The sequence below is a fragment of the Pristis pectinata genome, chromosome 3 (assembly GCF_009764475.1).
Source record: "Pristis pectinata isolate sPriPec2 chromosome 3, sPriPec2.1.pri, whole genome shotgun sequence".
NCBI classification, from domain to species: domain Eukaryota; kingdom Metazoa; phylum Chordata; class Chondrichthyes; order Rhinopristiformes; family Pristidae; genus Pristis; species Pristis pectinata.
The window spans coordinates 63,592,511-63,613,372 of NC_067407.1; the positions used below are offsets into that span (position 1 = coordinate 63,592,511).

The 20,862-nt window shown below is 45.4% G+C and overlaps 1 protein-coding gene across 4 annotated transcripts in view; it reads left to right on the forward strand.

The window, feature by feature from the left end:
- Positions 1–20,862, forward strand: part of fam20b (FAM20B glycosaminoglycan xylosylkinase) — a 131,958-nt gene that overhangs the window by 93,714 nt on the left and 17,382 nt on the right. For all 4 annotated transcript variants that reach the window (XM_052011853.1, XM_052011854.1, XM_052011856.1 and 1 more), the window contains exon 5: positions 20,257–20,366. In XM_052011853.1, coding sequence (XP_051867813.1) covers positions 20,257–20,366 — 110 coding nt within the window. The remainder of the gene's footprint in view (positions 1–20,256; positions 20,367–20,862) is intronic.

Genomic DNA, 20,862 nt, shown 5'->3' on the forward strand with positions numbered 1-20,862 from the left:
GGCAGGTGTTGCACCAATGGCAAGAGCAGTGGAAAGTTCCCAGGGTGGGAGTGGGATGGGGAGAGGAGTGAACTAGGGAGTCATGGAAAGAGCACTCCCTGCGAAAGGCAGAAAGGGGTGGGGAGGGGAAGATGTGCTTGGTGGTGGGGTCCCCTTGGAGATGGCGGAAGTGGCAGAGAATGATGTGTTGGACACGTATGCTGGTAGGATGAAATGTGAGGACAAGGGGGACCCTGGACCTCTTGGGTCTGGGAGGGGTGGGGGTGAGAGCAGAGGTGCGGGAAATGGTAGAGAAGCAGGTGTGAGCTACCTTGACTACAGTAGGGGGAAGCCACGGTTAGTAAAGAAGTTGGACAGCTCGGATGTCTGGAGTGGAAAGCCTCATCATGGGAGCAGATGCGGCGGAGGCAGAGAAATTGAGAAAAAGGGATAGTGTCCTTGCAAGAGACAGGGTGGGGGAAGCTGTAATCGAGGTCACTGTGGGTGTCAGTGGGTTGATAGAAGATGTCGGTGGATGAAGAATCTCCTGAGATGGAGATGGAAAGATCGAGGAAGAAGAGAGGTGTCAGAGATAGTCCAAGTGAATTGGAGAGCAGAGTGAAAATTTGTGGCGAAATTTATGAAACTATCAAGTTCTGCATGGGTGCAAGAGGTGGCACCAATGCAGTTGTTGATATAGTAAAGAAAGAGTTAAGGAATGGGGCCAGAGCAGGCTTGGAACAGAGACTGTTCAATGTAGCCAGCGAAGAGGTAGGCATAGCTGGGGCCCATGCAAGTGCTCATGGCCACACCCTTAGTCTGTAGAAAATGAGAGGAATCGAAAGTGAAGTTGCTTAGGGTGAGGACAAGTTCAGCCAGGCGGATGAGAGTGTTAGTGGGAGGGGACTGGTTCTGTCTTTGATGGAGAGAGGAGCAGAGGGTGGTGAGGACATCATGATGGGGAATGGAGGTATATAGGGACTGGACGTCCATGGTGAAGGTGAGGTTGTGTGACCTGGAGAACTTAAAGCTATGGAAGAGTTGGAGAGTGTGTGATGTGTCATGGATATAGGTAAGAAGGGATTGGACCGGGGGGACAGGACCGTGTCCAGGTACGAGGATACGAGCTCTGTGGGGCGAGAGCATGTGGAGACAATAGGTCTGCTGGGGTCGTCCCATCTTGTGGATTTTGGGGAGGAGATAGAAGCGGGCAGTCCTAGGTTGCAGCACTATTATGTTGGTAGCTGTGGGGGGGAGATCTCCAGAGGTGATGAGGTCAGTGATGGTGCTGGAGATAATGTCTTGGTGGTCCTTGGTGGGGTCATGGTAGGTAGGAGGAAGTGTCCGAGAATTAGTGTCTGGCTTCTGCAAGGTAGAGGTCAGACGCCAGATTACCATGGCACCACCTTTGTCAGCTGGTTTGATGACAATGTCAGGGTTGGTGCGGAGGGAGTGGAGAGCAGAGTGTTCAGAAGGGGTGAAGTTTGATTGGGTGATGGGAGCAGAAAAGTTAAGATGGCTGATGTCACGCTGACAGTTGGCTATGAATAGATCCAGGGAAGGTAACAGGCCCGGTGGGAGAGTCCAGATGGAAGAGGAGGGCTGGAGGCGTGAGAACGGGTCATCAGAAGGGAGAGAGGACTTCTTGCGGAAGAAGAAGGCACGGAGGCAGTCAAGAAAGAGCTTGGCATCATGCCAGGCTCGGAATTCGTTGAGGTGGGGGCGTAGAGGTATGAAGGTGAGGCCTTTGCTGAGAACAGACCGTTCAGCCTCGGAGAGGGGGAGATTGGGGGAATGGTAAAGACACGGCAGGGGTTAGAGTTGGGGCTAGAGGAGGAAGAGTGGGGGGGGTAGAGGGGCTGGGCTGGTGAGAGGGGTTGGGAGTGGTACAGGGGTAAAGCGTGTGATGGATAGGAGGTGGATGTAGGGGAGGGAACAAGAGGGGGAGCAGGAGGAGAAGTCAGGGAAGGGGGAGAGGATAAGGGGGTTGGGAGTGGGCTGGAGTAGGTGTAAGGTGGGATGCGGAATTAGAAGTAAATGGGGGAAAAAATAGAGCAAAGGCAACAGAAGGCGAAGCCTGGAGAGAGGGAGACCCCGGGGAGGAAGGGGTTGGGAGGAGCAGAGAGTGATGTAGGGCAGGGGTATCTGGGGGAGGGGGTGCTGGAGGACTGTGTGGCGGCAAGAACCTCTGATTCTGGGTGGGAAGGGGAGAGGGGACAGGTGGACCGTGCAGCAGCACACGTCTTGGAGAGTGAGGCCTGGAGCTGTGGAAGAGAAAGAGAGAGGGCCAGAAGGTGTCGGCGCATAGCGCAGAGGGTAAAGCAGAGGGCACAGAGGGAGAACCAGAGAGAGCAACAATGGATAGAGTGAACGTACCAGAGAGCCAAACTGGGAGGCGTGGAAATGGACCTGGGAGCCATGTGGAACAAAATCAAATACAATGCTTTCATCATCCACTTGTCACTTCCTCAAAAAATCCAGTCAAGTTAGTTGGACTTGATCTTCCATATTGACTCTTCCAATGCCTTTCCAAATGAAGCAATAATATAACTGTGATATCCTGCAACACTGGTGATGTAGATGTTAATAATGGACAACACAATCCTTTAGTCATTTTTATTGTTCAGGAATTTAATGCTAGGTTTTGTTGTGTTGCTTTCATTAATAGAAGGCAAAGTATTCTGAAAATACACAACAAATCAGTCAGCATGTTTCCACTTCTAATGTTGAGGATTCTTCATTAGAAGTGGAAAAAGAGAAAGCCAAAGAATTTCATTATCAGACTAAGCATAAAAGGAAAAAAAATTGATAGGAAAGGATAAACAATGTGGGGCTGGCAAGTCTAAAATCAGGGTCAGCTCCATTCAAAATTCTCTACCCTGCAATCACATGGCCCATTCATTGAGTATATCGAGGACAAAGTATTTTGTTTTGTTCATTTGGGGGTGGGGTGTTTCTGGTTTTCTTTGGTGTTCAGCAATAATGGTTATTTTCAGTCTTTTGAAAAAGTCACTGAAATTATTCATCAACTTTTGGTCTCTGAAATCAAATTGGTGATAATAACAGTTACAGAATAGTAATCAGGCTTCACTATAATTATTTCTTAAACAAAATCTTCACTCCTTTCACGTAATTGCAAACACCTTTTATTTCTCATTCCATTTCCGCTTGAGCATTTACTCTTCCCACCTTTAACACCAAAATAACACTAGCAACAGAATTCCAAAGCAAATGGGCTTGATCGGTAGTCCACATGAACGTGAAAACTGCATGTGGAGTTGTATTGCATGGGACGGCATGCTAGCTGTATTGCATGGGGTGGCACGGTAGTGTAGCAGTTAGCATAACACTATTACAGCGCCAGAGACCAGGGTTCAATTCTGGCCACTGTCTGTACGTTCTCCCTGTGTCTGCGTGGGTTTCCTCTAGGTGCTCCTGTTTCCTCCCACATTCCAAAGACGTACGGGTTAGGAGCTGTGGGCATGCTGTGTTGGTGCTGGTGGCACTTGCGCGCTGCCCTCAGAACATTCTAAGCAAAAGATGCATTTCACTGTGTGTTTCGCTGTACATGGGACTAATAAAGAAATCTTATCTATCTTATTTTATTTGCTGAATCATAGCTTACTGACAATGTATCAGGTTCATCCAACACAATCACTGGACCTATCCCACAGGTAGCACTGACTCACCAGAGGAGGCAGCATAGTAGTATAGAGGCAAAAAGAGTAGCCCTTTGAGTTTCTCAGAATTGACAACATTTGGTCAGATATGAGCAAGGATGCCTCCTCCTGATTACCATGTACTGTCCTCCCTCAGCTTGTAAATCAGTGCTCCACCATGTTGAGCAACATTTGGAAGCAGCTCTGAAAGTAGCAAGGGCACAGTCATCAGCAAAATAATGGCACTTGCTCACCAATAACTTGCTTGCTGATGCCCAGTTTGGGTTTTGCCAGGACCTCTCAGCTCCAGATATCATCATCTTTTCTCTTTCTCTTTCTTGTGAGTTGCTGCCAGGCTTTGTCTTCTGCTGTTTTGCCTTGCATACCTGCTTGTTTCTGGCCATCCTCCTTGTTCTTAATGTATTGGAAACATGGTGAAATGTGGCTCTTGGCTCATTTTCCAAGTGTGTACTGATGCTGTACCAAACTTGTAAAGTGAAATCATTACTTAAAGGACAGAAAATCATGGGAAGCACACTTTCTGGTGTACCCTTGATGGGTTAGAATCTAACCCAGATATGAGCATTCAACTTAAAATTCCCAGATTTTTAGTAGATATTGTGAGAATTGTCAAATGCATTCTTTAAAATTGCATAAAGGGAACAAATTGGGCAATAGAAATGGAAACTTTGCCATTGGACTCTCTGATCTTTACTCTCTGCTTCCACAACCATGCAATCCAAACCCCCACTGTGCTCTTTCATCACCCTAGTGCTTTAATAAACAAATACATAGCTTCATAATGTTGTTGTTGAGTGCTTCAAATAGAAACAAACTGATCAAATTACTGAGCCTGGAACCTTTCTAATATTGCAGCAAAAGAAAGTAGGTCTATGGTGATGGGAGTTACTGGATTTACCATATTATGCCATATTCCTACCATGTTCATGACTCCAATTGAAAAGTGAAATGACGACTATAGGAATGCTTGACAGTCTTGAGAAAAAATAGGCCTGTGGCCTAATAAAATTCTATATCAACTGCTTCAGGGTGTTGTAACCTGATATAATGCTGATTTACTGAAAAATTCAAATCTAACTAGAAATATATTATAGAAGTTCAAATTCCAAAAAAAGATTTGAATTTTATAATACTGTGAAAAGAATCCAATGTCAAGTCAGTACTGTAAGTTGACAGCTCCGAATAAATCTACATTCATGATTTAATTGTATTGTTTCATTATGTCCCACTTATCTTGTGCAACGTAAGCAGCTTTCTTGCTAAACACAGTATAACTCATTTTTGTTTCTAGAAGGTACTTAGCAGGATATTGTCTTTTAGAAAATGTGCAATTAGAAATGAATACATGGTAAAAATAGGCACGAGGGACGGGTTAGGAAGTTGTGGCATGCTATGTTGGTGCCAGAAGCATGGCAACACTTGCAGGCTGCCCCCAGAACATTCTACGCAAAGATGCATTTCACTGTGTGTTTCGATGTACATCTGACTAATAAAGAAATTTTATCTTATCTCATTCAGCTGAGTTGGTACATTTCTGGCTTTCTTTCAGAACCTTTCTCTCAGAACCTTTCTCTATATTATAAGTAATTACTTAACGGAGCATGAGGAATTACATACAACACGTGCATTAAAAATGTACATTTAAAGTAATTGTTGATGATGAGATAGAGTAATAGGTTAAGGTTTTCAGTGCAGGAATGTAGCATGTTGATGATCTGAATGTTGTTCAATTAACTCTAAACTTCGTTGTGAGATGTTGTCCTGTAAGTTGCTTGATTGGGAACTTGGTGACCTTGTAAATTGTTTGTACATTTATTAAAATCAGTTTTCTTTACTCAGCTTGGTAAGGGTAAATAAAGCAAATCTGATGGGAAGATGCATTGAAAGGTTAAAACTGAACCAAAATATTGAAGTAATCCTGCTGCTTTATTAATTGTTGGTGTAACTAGAACAGTTCTGGTTTCTGTAGACAAGAGACTGCAGATGCTGGAATCTAGAGCAAAATACAAACTGCTGGAGGAACTCAGTGGGTCAGGCAGCATCTACGGAGGGAAGTGGACAGCTGACGTTGAGACCCATCATCAGTTTAGCTATTTCCCCTCTATTTTTCAGTCCCCCTCTGTCTCACCTAAAAATTCTATACCTGGGATATGAAGTTAACAGTTCTGCCCATCTTTCAACCATGTCCCAATGATGCCAACAATATCATCGTCCCATGTATTAATCCTTCTACCTTACTAGACTCCTTGCATTAAAATAGATGCAATTTAGCTTGGCCTGCCTTCTAGACTTACTAACTTTTTCTCTTCCATGTGACTGTACCTCCATATCTGAACATCAATTCTGAGCCCATTCCCCTGCCAACTCAGTTTAAACCTTCCCAACAATACTACCAAACCTCCTTGTAAGGATGTTGGTCCAGCTCCGGTTTAGGCGCAACCTGTTGCGCTCCCACCTTTTCCAGAACCTTAAAGCCCATCCTCCTGCACAATTCCTTCAGTCACACATTTGTCTGACCTAACCTTCTGATACTTACTAGCTCGTGGCAGTGGAAGCAATCCAGAGATTACAATGTTTGAGATCCTGCTCTTTAAAAGGCTACCTAGCTCTCGAAACTCATGTTGCAGGACCTCATCCCTCCTCCACCTTTGTCGCTGATACCAAAATGTACCAAAGCCATTGGATGTTCACATTCCTCCTTCTGAATGTCCAGTAGCTGTTCTGAAACATCCTTGACCCTAGCACCAGAGAGTCAATGTACCATCCTGGATTCTTGTTTGTGCCCATAGAAATGCCTATCCTCCCGCCTTGCGACAGAATTCCCTTTTGGACTCTCTGATAGGACTCAACCTTTGTTATCCTTTTACCCATCATGTATTAATGGAACAATTTGGGGATTCCTTGATTTTTGCTAGATATTTCTTTTCATGCACTCTTTACCATCCAAAGACATCAAGGTGTTCATGTATACAAATCACAAAGGGGCATGACAGAAATGTTGGCTTTGAGGAGTGGATCAGTATTAATTTTTCTAATGACTTATTGGGCTATCTAGTATTACACAATAAGGAACTATAATGGAATCTTTGATAAGGTTTAAAAGCCACAAAACAAACCTTCAGTCTGTTCAACAGTTCTCTCATACTTAATAGGTATTGGTTCATTATTGTCACTTGTACTGAGGTACAGTGAAAAACTTGTCTTGCATACTGTTTGTACAGATCAATTCATTACACAGTGCATTGAGGTAGTACAAGGTAAAAACAATAACAGAATACAGAGTAAAGTGTCACAGCTACAGGGAAGCGCATTGCAGGTAAACAATAAGGTGCAAGGTCATAAGGTAGATTGTGAGGTCAAGAGTCCATTTCATCGCATAAGGGAACCATTCAATGGTCTTATCACAGTGGGAGAGAAGCTGTTCTTGAGCCTGGTGGTATGTGCCCTCAGGCTCCTGTATCTTCTGTCTAATGGGAGAGAGAATGACCTGGGTGGGTGAGTGGGTGGGGTCTTTGATTATACTGGCTGCTTCACCAAGGCAGTGAGAGGTATAGATAGAGTCCATGGAGGGGAGGCTGGTTTCCTTGATGTGCTGGGCTGTGTCCACAACTCTCTGCAGTTTCTTGCAGTCCCGGGCAGAGCAGTTGCTATATCAAGCCGTGATGCTTTCTATGGTGCATCAATAAAAGTTGGTGTCTGTTTCCAATGGTTCAAGGCCAGGTACAAAGGTGTGTACAGGAACTAATGGGTGGGTGGAGCCAGACCCTGATTGACAGTGATGTGGCTTTCAACCCAGGTGATCAATGGTGTCACATGACAGCCATGACCCTTCATAATACAATCCACCCCTCGAAAGTCACACCACCTGCCAATCATGGGAATAACTATCACTAAGCTTAGAAATATGCATCAGTGTGCAGTACTAATGAAAGGCAGAAGTGGCTCTAATAATCTGACAAGCACAGCACAAAATACAGATAGCTACTACAATTAGAAAGAGGGCAGTGGTCCAGTGGATGACAGTTGCCCACCATCCCCCCAGTGACCCAAACAGCCACCAGTTTCCCCATGAGGTGTCGTGCTGGAGGTGCTGGTCCCTTGCTTTTTGAATTTTAGCCACCGAATCCTGAATGTGAGCAGCCAGGTTGGTGATGTTGCTGGACTCATCAGGGATAAAGCTGCAGCACTCCTTACCAATCACTGCACAGGTACCACTATCCACAGTGAGTAGGTAATCTAGGGCCATCTGATTCTGCAGGGCTACCAACCTGATGGCAGCCAGATCCGCTGCCATCCTCATCAGGGCATCCTCAGTACATTGCAGTGACATTTTCATTTCGTAAGCCAGCGTCTGGAGCACGCTGGTCATCTGGATGACTTGGGATAGTTGGGCTGTGCCATATGTGGGAAAGGCTATCATCCAGAACCTCTCCGCCTCCATGATGGCCCTCTTGTCCCGGTGGCTGCTGCTCCCCAAAGTCATCAAGAGCGTGGATATAGGGCACCACAAATGCTGAACAGCAACTGTACCAGCTCGTGGGGAGCCACGGATAGGCACGGTGGCCACAAATCCAGTGGGTCCTGTTCAAAGTTTAGGGAGCCTCCAGCTTAGTGGCACCATCGGCAGTGGTCACTGAGGCACCTGGATACCAGTTTCGCTCACAATCACTATGGCCAACTGAAAGGGTGAAACTGTGCTCATTCGGGAGTCTGCACCAGCATTCCCTTGGCTTACTCAGCGGCTGTGGGATGACTCTGAGGGTTGGGACTCCTGAAACACCCACCCCATCGAGGATCGTTGGAAGGGATGTCCTGTAGTGGCGAGGGACTGCCATCCACCCCCCGCCCCCCCAAACCGATATACCAAACCCAACAGGTGTAAAAAGTCTGTGTAAGCAGTTCATGAAGATCATCCAGGGGGATTCGGTGTAAGTGGTAGAGCTTTACCGGCGTGTGCTGGGGTCGGGATGCAAATCTAGCAGTCTGATTTGTTGGCGAATTCATAGGCGATTCTGAGGGAGGTGTTAGCAGACATTCTGATATCGATCATCACGGTGAGCAGGAGGAGTAATTGGAGTAGTACCATTATCCTGTGGGGGGTGGTTGAGGAACAGACTCATTCTCAGCAGGTCAAGTGTTGGGTATGAAGGTAGGATAGGTTAGTTTGACCCAGAATCGCGACCCAATGGGTGTCCCTGGGAACCACATGCAACAACTTCTTTCTTCTGAGGGGGGCCCTGTGGCTGTTGGACCGACACTGAGTCTTCCGTCTCGGGGGGCTCGGGTCCTTGCAAGTCGGGAGTGTGCCAGATGGCAGGATAATGGGGACCGCCCCTCCCACCCACCCTTTGGCCAGTGGATTCAGCTGGTTGACGGCCTGCTGTAGCACACCGGACCACCCCTGCAGTGTGCGGGAAGGCATTAGCATGTGTACTGTTTCTTTCAGTAGGCCGTTCATTCTTTCTATCAGGCCCGATGCCTGTGGATGGTAGGGGCTATGGAACAGCCACAAGATCCCCGCCTCAGCCGCCCAGTTCTGGACTTTAGCTCCTGCAAAGTGTGAGCCCTGATCGGATTGTACCTCCCATGGGACTCCATAGATGGAGGAGAGGTACTGCAATCCTTTGATGGTGCTGTTCTGGTCGGCCCTCTCTCAGGGCACTGCCACCAGGACACCTGAGTATGTGTCCACCATTGTCAGGCGTATTGCTTTTTATTGTAGCGTGGGATTAGTCCTATATAATCTATCTGCCACACGAGACCTGCTGCTGTGCCGTGGCAGATGTGACCCGGTGGCCTGCCGGCCAGCCTCGTGGTTTCACTTGTTGGCAGATGGGGCAGTTTCAGGAATATCTCATTTACCTGTGTGCCACTGGATCCTGAGAAACAATACATTCTGGGCTGGGCCTTGCATCTTTTCCATATTAATGGCCCAGCCCTCTTTTCTAAGGGAGGAGATTAGCATATCAAGAGCCTCTGAGGGTATAAGAATGTTGTCAATGTAATGGGCGGTTGACACCCTTGGGGGAAATTGAATGGTTTGCAAATCTCAGGAGATTAACCCATGGCATATTGTGAGGCTATGAATGTACCCTTGTGGTAGATGTTGGCAGGTGTATTTGCTCCTATCCCAGGTGAATGCAAATTGGTCCTGGGAGGTATGATGGAGGGGGATGGAAAAGAATGCATTAGCCAAATCCACAACAGCATACCATGGTTTGTCTGGGCATCCTGAAATATCCTTGACCAGAGTGACGATGTCAGGTACAGCGGCAGCGAGGGGAGGGGGGAAGCCTCATTAAGGTGTCTGTAGTCCACAGTCATGTGCCACATCCCATTCTTTTTTGCAGATGGGCCAGACAGGGTTTTTGAAGGGGAGGCTGCAGGTCAGATGACTCCCTCCTGCAGCAGGGCTTGGGCAGCCTCCGTGATGTCTTGGTGTCCCCCCCCCCCCAGCACCCTATACTGTCGACTGCAGGTGACCTTGGAGGGAGAGAGAACAACAACTGGTTCCCACTTGGCTGCCCTGACTACCACTGTAGCCCGGGCAACTCCAAAAGTGAACTTGCCCTGGTTGGTGTTAGGGACTGTCCCTTTAAGACATTGATCCCCAGTGATGCACTCAGGTGAGGCTGCTATTAAAACACTTACAGTTCGAGGAGGTTGGTTCCCAATGGCCATGCAGACCTTGACTTCCCTCGTGGGCAAAAGGGACCCCCACCCCAACCCCTCTGTCTGCATCTGTGCCCCCTTCCACACAGCAGGGTTCCCCAGGATGATGGTGTGTTGGGCACCTGTATCGACAAGTGCCAACCACCTCTGCACGTTCCCCTTTCCCCAGTGTACCGCTATGGGTATATGTGGCCTCAGGTACCCTGGGCAGGGGAGGGTGATGGAGCAAACGCACTGGGGACCCTGACCTTCATCTGTTGGGTGGGGGGGGGGGGGGGGGGGGGGAAAGAGGCAGGTGGTGGAGGTCTGCCACCCCATGGGTGAGAGTTCCTGCTGGCGGAAATGGGACACTTCCTGTTGCAGCAGTTCCTGGAGCAGAGCCCTGAGGACAGGAGAGACTTTCAAGTGGGGGAGGGGTGGAGGCAGTATCAGTGTCTGTGGGGGCAGCCCACATGGTCTGGCAGATGGAGGTGCCCCCTGTTTTGGGCTTGGTCCCGGGGTGGCTGTGGGTCTTCCCCCTGCTGGACTGCCACCCCCACCGCCCCCACCGAGCTCTTTCCACCGCGCATGGAGAGCAGAGATCAGGACCCCGCCTATGCTGGCACAGTCCACTCCTGCGCGCAACAGGTCTAGGTACAACTGTTTGCGCGCGAGACGAGGGGTCGTGTCTCCAGCCCTCATCTCCGCTCTACGGACCTGGGTGGGTGCCACCCGCTGCATGTACTCTAGCCCTTCCAGGAGAGTGATGATTTCCTGTACGGTCTTCCCAATGGCCAGTCCCATGAGGGGCAGGACCACTGGCCTCAGGTTGGGGCACACAGTGGCAACCAGATATCCCGCTAGCGCGCTGGTCACCCTGGTGTTCTCTAAAAGCTCGAGGTGACTGGTCCCCTCATAAATGCTGGTCACTAGCACCCATTCCCTGATGACCCTGGTGCCCTCACTGACTATGCTCTACTGTGGCTGCCCATATAAATCCCACTTGAGGAGGTTAGGGTACCAGTGCTCCTGATCCCTCCTGGTGGCACCCACAGGGCGTTATTAATGCCCTGTTGATCAGACAAGCTCCCTAGGGCACTCACTTCCTGGTGAGAGGCTCACATTGGGGGGGCCCCCTCATCTCACAGTCAGAGCAGCCATGCGGCCAGCTGTTCGCCCGGCCGGTGGCGATACCGATCTGCCAGCTGGGTAAGCTCCTTGATGGAGAAGTCCCGGGTCTCTGTGGTCTCGGAGGGACCGCGGTCACTTTCCCCTGCGGAGGCCCAATCCTGACTCCCCTCCCTTCTGTGGTGGCCCTGGGACCGCGTGACGACAGGTCGAGCATGCTGGGGTTCAGGTGCATGGGGGGGGGGGGGGGGGGGGTGGGAAGGATGGGTGTGATGGGACTCAGGCTCTTCAGGTACCCCCTCCTTATCATTATCCATCCATATGTCCCCATCCCCCAGCCATGCATCCAGCTTGTCGCCAAGCTGGACCAAGACTCAGATTTTGAAAGGGTCTGGCTGCCAGCCAGACCGGCAGGCTGCCTGAGCTTGCTACAGCTGAATCAGCCTGCAGGCGACCTCCGTACCCCTGGCCTTGAGGTCGTTGACCCGGGTCTCGGCAGTCTGAACTGCCTCCTGCAGCGTACGGTATCACTATCTCCCTTTCCTTTTGGAGACATATTCTGCAACTGGCTAGTAATCCCGACCTGGCGTCTCAGGAAGGACACAAGTAGCCAGAAGGCACCTCTTTGACTCCCTTTGGCCCTGGGAAATCCCGACTTCTGGAAGAGGGCGACCATGTGGTGCCCCAGTTTCTAACCACGGGGGTCTAGCTGCTCAGCCCAGTCCACTGGTTTTCCGTGGTCTGCCAGCATGCTGGCCAAGCTCCCAAATCCCTCACTCTCATCAGTCCACCAGGAATCCTATCCTCAGTGCCTGCACTGGCCTTCTTCCCCCGTTCCAAAACATCCTTCCCCACGCGCGTCTGTGTCCAGCCAAGACCTTCAAGACCCTGCTCACAGTGCCAAATGTTGTAAGGCAAGTTCATAAGGTCTTAAAGGACAATGACTCTGGACACAGTCTTTGAAGTTAAAATGATTTATTCGCAAAGACAAACATCGGACAGGATGAACAGGAACAGGTGCACACTTACACACACACACGGGTGATCACAAACATGGGGGAAATCGCAACAAGGGTGAGATGCACACACACACACACCAAACTGGTTACAAATGATCAAGGAAGAAACAATACAATGCCTGACCCCTCAACCTCAGTGCAAGCATCAGCTCTACGCTACCAGTAATCTACTTAGGACACTCCTAACTCTTGTGGAAGTGAACACTCTTACCAATGGTCTCTTCAGCATTGTTTCACAATTCCTGGAGCAATCAAAAGAGAGTGAACCATGTACATGTGGCATTCTTTATAGTGCTGGAGGGTTGAGTGGTCCAGCCCAGGTAATTCAAACAATCCAATGGTTCAAGGCCAGGTACAAAGGTGTGTACAGGAACCAATGGTCAAGGGTGTGCACTAATGGATGGGTGGATCCAGACCTTGATTGACAGTGATGTGGCTTTCAACCCAGGTGATCAATGGTGTCACGTGACAGCCATGACCCTTCACAATACATCGTCAAAGGGGACCTGCCAAATTTCTTTAGGCTCCTGAGGAAATAGAGGCGCTGGTGAGCTTTCTTGGCAGTGGCGTCTACGTGGTTGGACCAGGACAGGCTTTTGGTGATGTTCACTCCAAGGAACTTGAAGCTCTCAACCCTCTCCACCTCAGCACCATTGATATAGACAGGTGCATATACACTACCCCCTTTCCTGAAGTCAATGACCAGATCTTTTGTTTTGCTGACATTGAGGGAAAGGTTGTTGTCATGACACCATGTCACTAAGCTCTCTCTCTCCTTCCTGTACTCCAACTCATCGTTATTTGAGATACGGCCTACTACAGTGGTATCATCTGCAAACTTGTAGATGGAGTTAGAGCAGAATCTGGTCACGTAGTCATGAGTACATAGGTAGAGGGCTGAGGACGTAGCCTTGTGGGGAACCAGTGTTGAGGATAATCGTGCTGGAGGTGTTGCTGCCTATCCTCACTGATTGTGGTCTGTTGGTCAGAAAGTTAAGGAGCCAATTGCAGAAGGAGGTATTGAGTCCCAGGTCTCGGAGTTTGGTGATGAGTTTGCTTGGCATTATAGTATTGAAGGCGGAGCTGTAGTCAATAAACAATAGGTTAATATAGAGTACTTCCCACATCAAGAATTTTGCCTTCTTTGAGGGGATTAAAATTCAAAATCAAAGAAGTGATTTGTTATTTGCTTGAGGCCTTTGTCAGATTCCATTTGGAGTTTCAGGCAGCAAAGCTCTGGATGTTCACAATGGCTTTACTGAGTGGTCTCATGTTCATCCTGTCTCCACATCAGAAAGGCTATTTAATTTCTTGGTGGTTCTTCAGTTGGGCTCATTATTCCTGAGTGAAGACTGTGATTTCTCAGGTCAATACATTGTAATTATTTTTCTGGGCAATAATCTTTCAATTAAGTTTGGATTGATGTTGCATTGAGAGAACTTTGTACTTTTCTTTGATGTAAAGGCTTTAATTTCAATTTCAAACATTACAACAAGCACATAGTACAACAATTTAACCTCCCGCTCACTGTGTTGCACAGATATATGCATCTTATGTCGATGTTGTCATATTGATCCCAGAAACCTTGAGGCAAAAATTAAAGTCAAATCGAGCTAACATAGGTGGAGAATTTTGTGACTGTTGTTAATGTGGTACGTTAAGGTATTTATTGCAGCACTTTTGTAAAAATGTGTTTTCCAGCAGGAGATGAATATCCTTTTTGGATTAAAAAATAACAAAGAAAATCTGGTGAATACTGATCCAAGAAGCATGCTGGTTTGACTAGAAAAAATATTATCATTGTTCCAGATGCTGCCAGTTAATGCAATGCCAGGTTGAAATGAATGTCATTTCATCTGAACTGGCATATGTATGTCCTGGGAAAGTAATTATTTAAAAAGCCCTCCGCTTTCTCTAAGCTGCTGACACCTGACCATTGTCAGTCAAGTTGCAATAGTAGCAATTTTTAGGCAGGATTAAGGTTGTGATGCCATGACTTACCTGACTGCATCCTCTGCCTATGGAATCTCAGATCCAGCTCATGTAATATAATATAGAAGCTAAAATTTGTAGGTACATTTTAACTGTATTGATGACCTTTATTAAACATGTAATCTTTCTCCATGGTAAATGTCAGTACACTGACATGCAAACTTAAATGTGTACAAGATGTATCTAGTCTTTCTGAAAAACAGTATGAATGGAATGCATTTAAATAGGACGAAGTGATTCTCAATAGTATTTGTATCAACTATATTTCAGCATTGAAACTCCATAAATTTCTCAGTATTGCTCAAAATAAAAATTACTTTCAAAGTACTGACAGTTTTAACATGTTCCCATTTACAACTAAAATGCCATTGAGCCAAGTGGAACAAGTAAACTGCACTATCTGATTTAATTATGGTCCAAAGATGCATCCACATAATCAAATGTTGTGATTAATGAAGTTATTATTGGATTTGCTGGATAGGTCTGCCTTGTCATTGTTAAACAATAGCAATTTCTTGTCTACTCGTGGTAAGAGGATATAGAACATAATTGGGCCAGTAAGCTACTACTATTATCTCATGAATTGGAAATTCTTTGTCTGAAAATAAAGTGTGATTGATGGAGTTTTAGCATTCATCAAATAGCTAAGGAAATCCAGCATGACCCTGATGGCCCCCACCAATTTTTATAGTTGCACCATAGAGAGCATCCTTAGGAGAGCTAGAAGGGGGCATGAGAAGTCCTTGGCAAGTAGGATCAAGGAAAACCCCAAGGCGTTCTACACGTATGAAAAGAATAAGAGGATGAATAGACTGAGGGTAGGACTGATCAGGAATAAAAGAGGAAACATGTGCCTGGAGTCGGAAGAGGTAGGGGAGGTCCTTAATGAATACTTTGCTTCAATATTCACCAGAGAGAGAGAGAGACCTTGATGTTTATGAGGATGGCATACAACAGGGTGATATGCTAGGGCATGTCGACGTGAGGAAAGTGGATATGCTGGAACTTTTGAAAAACATTAGGATAGATAAGTCACTGGGGCCGGATGGGATATATCCAAGGTTCTTATGGGAAGCAAGGGAAGAGATTGCTGCGCCTTTGGCGACGATCTTTGCATCCTCACTGGCCACAGGAGTAGTGCCAGCTGATGTTCCTTTGTTTAAGAAAGGAAGTAGGGATAACCCTGGGAATTACAGAACAGTGAGTCTTACTTCAGTGGTGGGCAAATTACTGGAGAATATTCTTAGAGACAGGATTTATGGGCATTTGGAGAAGCATAGGCTGATTAGGGACGGTCAGAATGGCTTTGTGATGGGCAGGTCGTGCCCCACGAACCTGAGTGAATTCTTTGAGAATGTGACAAAGCACATTGATAAAGGTAGAGCAGTGGATGTGGTGTACATGGATTTTAGTAAGGCGTTTGATAAGGTTCCTCATGGAAGGCTTATTCAGAAAGTTAGGAGGCATTGGATCCAGGGAAACTTGGTTGTGTGGATTCAGAATTGGCTCGCCCATAGAAGACGAAGGTGGTGGTAGATGGAGTATATTCTGCCTGGAGGTCGGTGACCAGTGGTGTTCCGCAGGGATCTGTTCTGGGGCCCCTGCACTTTGTGATTTTTATAAATGACTTGGATGAGGATGTGGAAGGGTGGGTTAGTAAGTTTGCTGATAATACAAAGGTTGGTGGTGTAGTGGATAGTGTAGAAGGTTGCTGTAGATTACAACAGGATATTGATAGAATGCAGAGCTGGGCTGAGAAGTGGCAGATGGAGTTCAACCTGGATAAGTGTGAAGTGATACACTTCGGGAGATGGAATTTGAAGGCAGAATACAAGGTTAATGGCAAGACTCTTAACAGTGTGGAGGAACAAAGGGATCTTGGGGTCCATGTCCATAGATCCCTCAAGTTTGCCGCACAGGTCAATAGGGTTGTTAAGAAGGCGTATGGTGTGTTGGCCTTCATTATTTGGGGTATTGAGTTCAAGAGCTGCGAGGTGATGTTGCAGCTCTATAGAACTCTGGTTAGGCCACACTTGGAGTATTGTGTTCAGTTCTGGTCACCTCATTATAGGAAGGATGTGGAAGCTTTAAAGAGGGTGCAGAGGAGATTTACCAGGATGTTGCCTGGATTGGGGAGCATGTCTTATGAGGATAGGCTGAGTGAGCTAGGCTTTTCTTTTTGGAGAGAAGGAGGATGTGAGGTGACTTGATAGAGGTGTATAAGATGATAAGAGGCATAGATTGAGTTGTCAGTCAGAGACTTTTTGCCAGGGGACATAATTTTAAGGTGATTGGAGGAAGAAATAAGGGGGATGTCAGGAATAAGTTTTTTACACGGACAGTGGTGAGTGCGTGGAATGCATTGCCGGCAAAGGTTGTGGGGGCAGATACATTAAGGACATTTAAGAGACTCTTAGATAGACACATGAATGATAGAGAAATGGGGGGCTATGTGGGAGGGAAGGGTTAGGTAGATCTTAGAGCAGGATAAAATGCTGGCACAACATTGTGGGCCGAAGGGCCTGTATTGTGCTGTTTTGTTCTGTGTTCTACCAGTCTCCCCTCCATTGACTCTGTCTAATCTTCCCGTTGCCTAGCAGCCAACATAATCAAAGACCCTTTCACCTTGGTCATTCTCTCTTCTCCCCACTTCCATCGGGCAGAAGATACAAAAGCTTGAAAATACAAACCATCAGGCTCAAGGACAGCTGCTTATCTCGCTGTCTTAAGACTCTTGAACAAACTTCTTGTACGATAAAGATGAATTCTTGATCTCTCAATCTACTTCATTTTGCACTTATTTATCCAGTGCACTACACTTTCTCTGTAACTGTAAAAGAATATTCTGTGTTATGTTATTGCTTTTTGTTTTGTACTATCTCAATGTAATGTTTGGAATGATCTGTCTGGATGGCATGCAAAACAAAGCTTTTCATTGTATCTTTGTACATGTGACAATAATAAACCAATTACCAAATGTTACATTTGAAGCGATAGGGCAGTATCATATACCATTTATTGAGGATCTTGGATGCAGAATATTATTTTCAGAATCCTTGATGGCAAATGTAATCTTCTGTTTCTCAGTAAATAACCAGAAGAACAAAATTCTAGGGCAGTGAAATCTCCAATGCCTGATGAAGGAAACTTTAATAAAGTTTTCAAAGCCCAGCACTGAACTCTAGTAGTCATTACCATTCAATTTTGATGAACAGTTTCATAAAAACAAATAATAAGCAACATTGAACATGAAAAAATATCTAACAAGTGATCTCTCCAGGAAACAGTGAAATGAAGTTTAAAGCTTTCTTTCAGTAGTTCAAATATTCAAATAGTGGAAGGAATCATTTTTCATATTAATGATAATGATTTATTTTGGAGAATATTTTTGTCAACATGGTTAACCATTTTAAAATATTTTAAATTAAAAGCAATCTGTTTAGAAATTAGATTTTAAAAATTAATTTTGTGTTTGTTTTCAGGTGATTGAAATTGTAGCTTTTGGAACAGAAAATTATAAACCCACTAACCTGTGCTTGAATCTGGTCACACTCTTATCCTACCCCTAATGATATAAAGCTGAAAATAATCAGAAAGATTGATTTCACAACTTGAGCCCTGAAGTACCCAGCTGTTTATATCTATTATCATAAAGACCTTGAATAAGTCATTGACTATCAATAAGAAAGACACAATCTTCAACCTCCATCATATTCTGTAATTAATGGATTTCTCGGGTCTTTGCCTTGTTATGGATGGGGTAGATCCCCAACATAATTTTCTCCTATTAATAACAGGGGACTCACAGATTTTGAGGGTTGTAGTAGCAATCTCTGGTTGTTCTGGGCACTGGGGTATGGTTTAGTGTATGGATTATTGTACTTGGCTAAGAACTTTAATACGGCAATTAAACTTAAACTTGTTGTAGACCACCAGGAAAGAACTGCACAGCTTGGTAGAGACTCTATAGAAGGACTAAGTGTAATCAGAAAATTTGAAGGTTTTGTATGGCAGGCACTGCACAAGGACTTTTGTCTGTTACAGTAAAAAACCTGGGGACTACTCTCAGTAAAATTATGATTTATGATTTATTGTTGGCTCTGCACCTCATTAAGGTGTAAATTGTCAACCAGCCTCTGGAATTGGTAATTGGTTTATTATTGCCACATGTACTCAGATACAGTGAGTACATGTGGCAATAATAAACCAATTACCAATTGCTTTTGTTCATTTACCATCCAGACAGATCATTCTTTACGTAAGTACATTGAGGCAGAACAAAAAGGGAAAAAAGAACAGTTGCAGAATATAGTGTGACAGTTACAGAAAAGTTGCAGTGCAGGTAAACAAATAACGTGCAAGGGCCTTGACAATGCAGATTGAGAGCTCAAGAGTTCATCTTTATTGTGTAAAAGGTCCATTCAAGGGTCTTTTCACAGCGGGGTAGAGGCTTTTCTTGAGCCTGGTGTTACGTGTTCTCAAGTTTTTGTATCTTCTGCCCAATGGAAAGAAGGAGAAGAGAGAGTGACCGAGTTGGGAGGGGTCTTTGATTATGTTGGCTGCTTTCCAGAGGCAGCAGGAAGTTAAGACAGAGTCCATGGAGGGGAGGTTGGTTTCTGTGATATGCTGAGATGTGTCCACAACTCTGTGTAGTTTCTTGCGATCTTGGAGAGAGCAGTTCAATTAGTTGCCTGGACCTGATATTGCCTCTGTGGATCTTGGAAGTGGGTGGATAATGGGCAGGTTTCAGAAATGTAAAAAAAAATTGCATCCAAAAACCACCCCTGATTACCCAACTGTTTTTGTGTGCAAATATTATTCCTTAGAAAATCTTTGCCAAATGGTCTTCAGAACAAAATGCATTATCTTTAATAAATTATACCTGTTACAAATGGTAAACAAAGGCGGGTTAAAGTCCAAAAGGGAAAACAAGATTGTAGATGCTGGAATGTTGAGATAAAAGTAAACTGCTGGAACAACTCAATGGGTCAAGCAGCATCTGCGGAAGCAAAACGGACGTGTTGATGTTTTGGGTTGAGTCCTAATGCAGGGTGTTGACCTGAAACATTGACACATCCCCTTTGCCTCCACAGATGCTGCTTGACATTGTGAGTTCTTCCAGCAGTTTAATTTTTGCTTGCAAGTCCAAACTTAATTAAGTTGATCCAAGAGAAGTTACAGTGCAAATGGTTAATGTGCTCAACTTTATCGAAGTAGAATTGAATAGTAATATGGTGTGACTCTGCCTGCTAAATATAGCTATCTCTTTTAAATTGCTAAGTTCAGAAAATGTATGAACTAACATAATTCTAACACTAACGCAATCTAACTAGATTCATGTCACCCTGACTAAACCTTGAGCTGTTGAATTATAACTGACTGACAAATCTGCTTACTTGACCAGTGCACATTTTTTAATTTAATTTTTTAATTTTTAATTTTATTTACAGCGTGGTAACAGGCCCTTCCGGCCCAACGTGTCTGCACCGCGCATTTTAAACCCAAATTAACCTACCCGTACATCTTTGCAATGTGGGAGGAAACCGGAGCACCCGGAGGAAACCCACGCAGACACGGGAGAATGTACAAATTCCTTACAGACAGCGACGGGAATCGAACCCTGATCGCTGGCGCTGTAATAGCGTCGCGCTATTAACTGATAAATGATTCTTAACTGATTAACTGATTCTTCCTTTTAACCATTACAGCAATTTTACAACAGCTCAGTTTTTTTAATGGTCTAGCTTTGAATGGAAAAACAAGTTTTACAGTTGGGATAACCATTCTGTTGCTATTTTTTCCCACAGGATTTTAGGATTGCGCCGTGCTCCAGTAGTTGTCGGGAGATACGTAAATCTAAATACAGAGATAAAACCAGTTGCATCTGAGCAGCTTCTGAGCACCTTCCTCACAATAGGTAGGAACCACTATTTAATTCAAGGTGATATTTAATATTTTTTACTTCTGTAGCATGCAGATTGGGCTAAAATGGTCTGGGAATTGCCAAAGGACAGGGCAGAGATTTGTCCTTCACAAATTAAGTTTTGAATCTGGCAAGACTATTAGGCTGTAAGAATGGTGGGTCTATTTTGAGATTAAGAAATATCAATGCCTTCCTCTTTAAGAAAATTATCAATCAAAGCAAATTAGCTTGGATGTTTTTGGCTCTAAACTTCAACTTTCATCTTTCTCTTGTTTCTCTATTTTCTTCTTCCTGTCTCTGAACTAATAGGGTCTCTGACACCCATCTTCTGATCCCTTGACCCTATTCCTACTCTCCTCTGTTCACCACCTTGCTTCTCTCCTAGCCTCCTTGTGAGTTGGCACGGTTAATTATTCTCTCTCCATGGCTAAAATCTCCCTGTCCTTCAAATCTGCATTTATATCTCCATTAAAAAAAAACTTACTGTCCC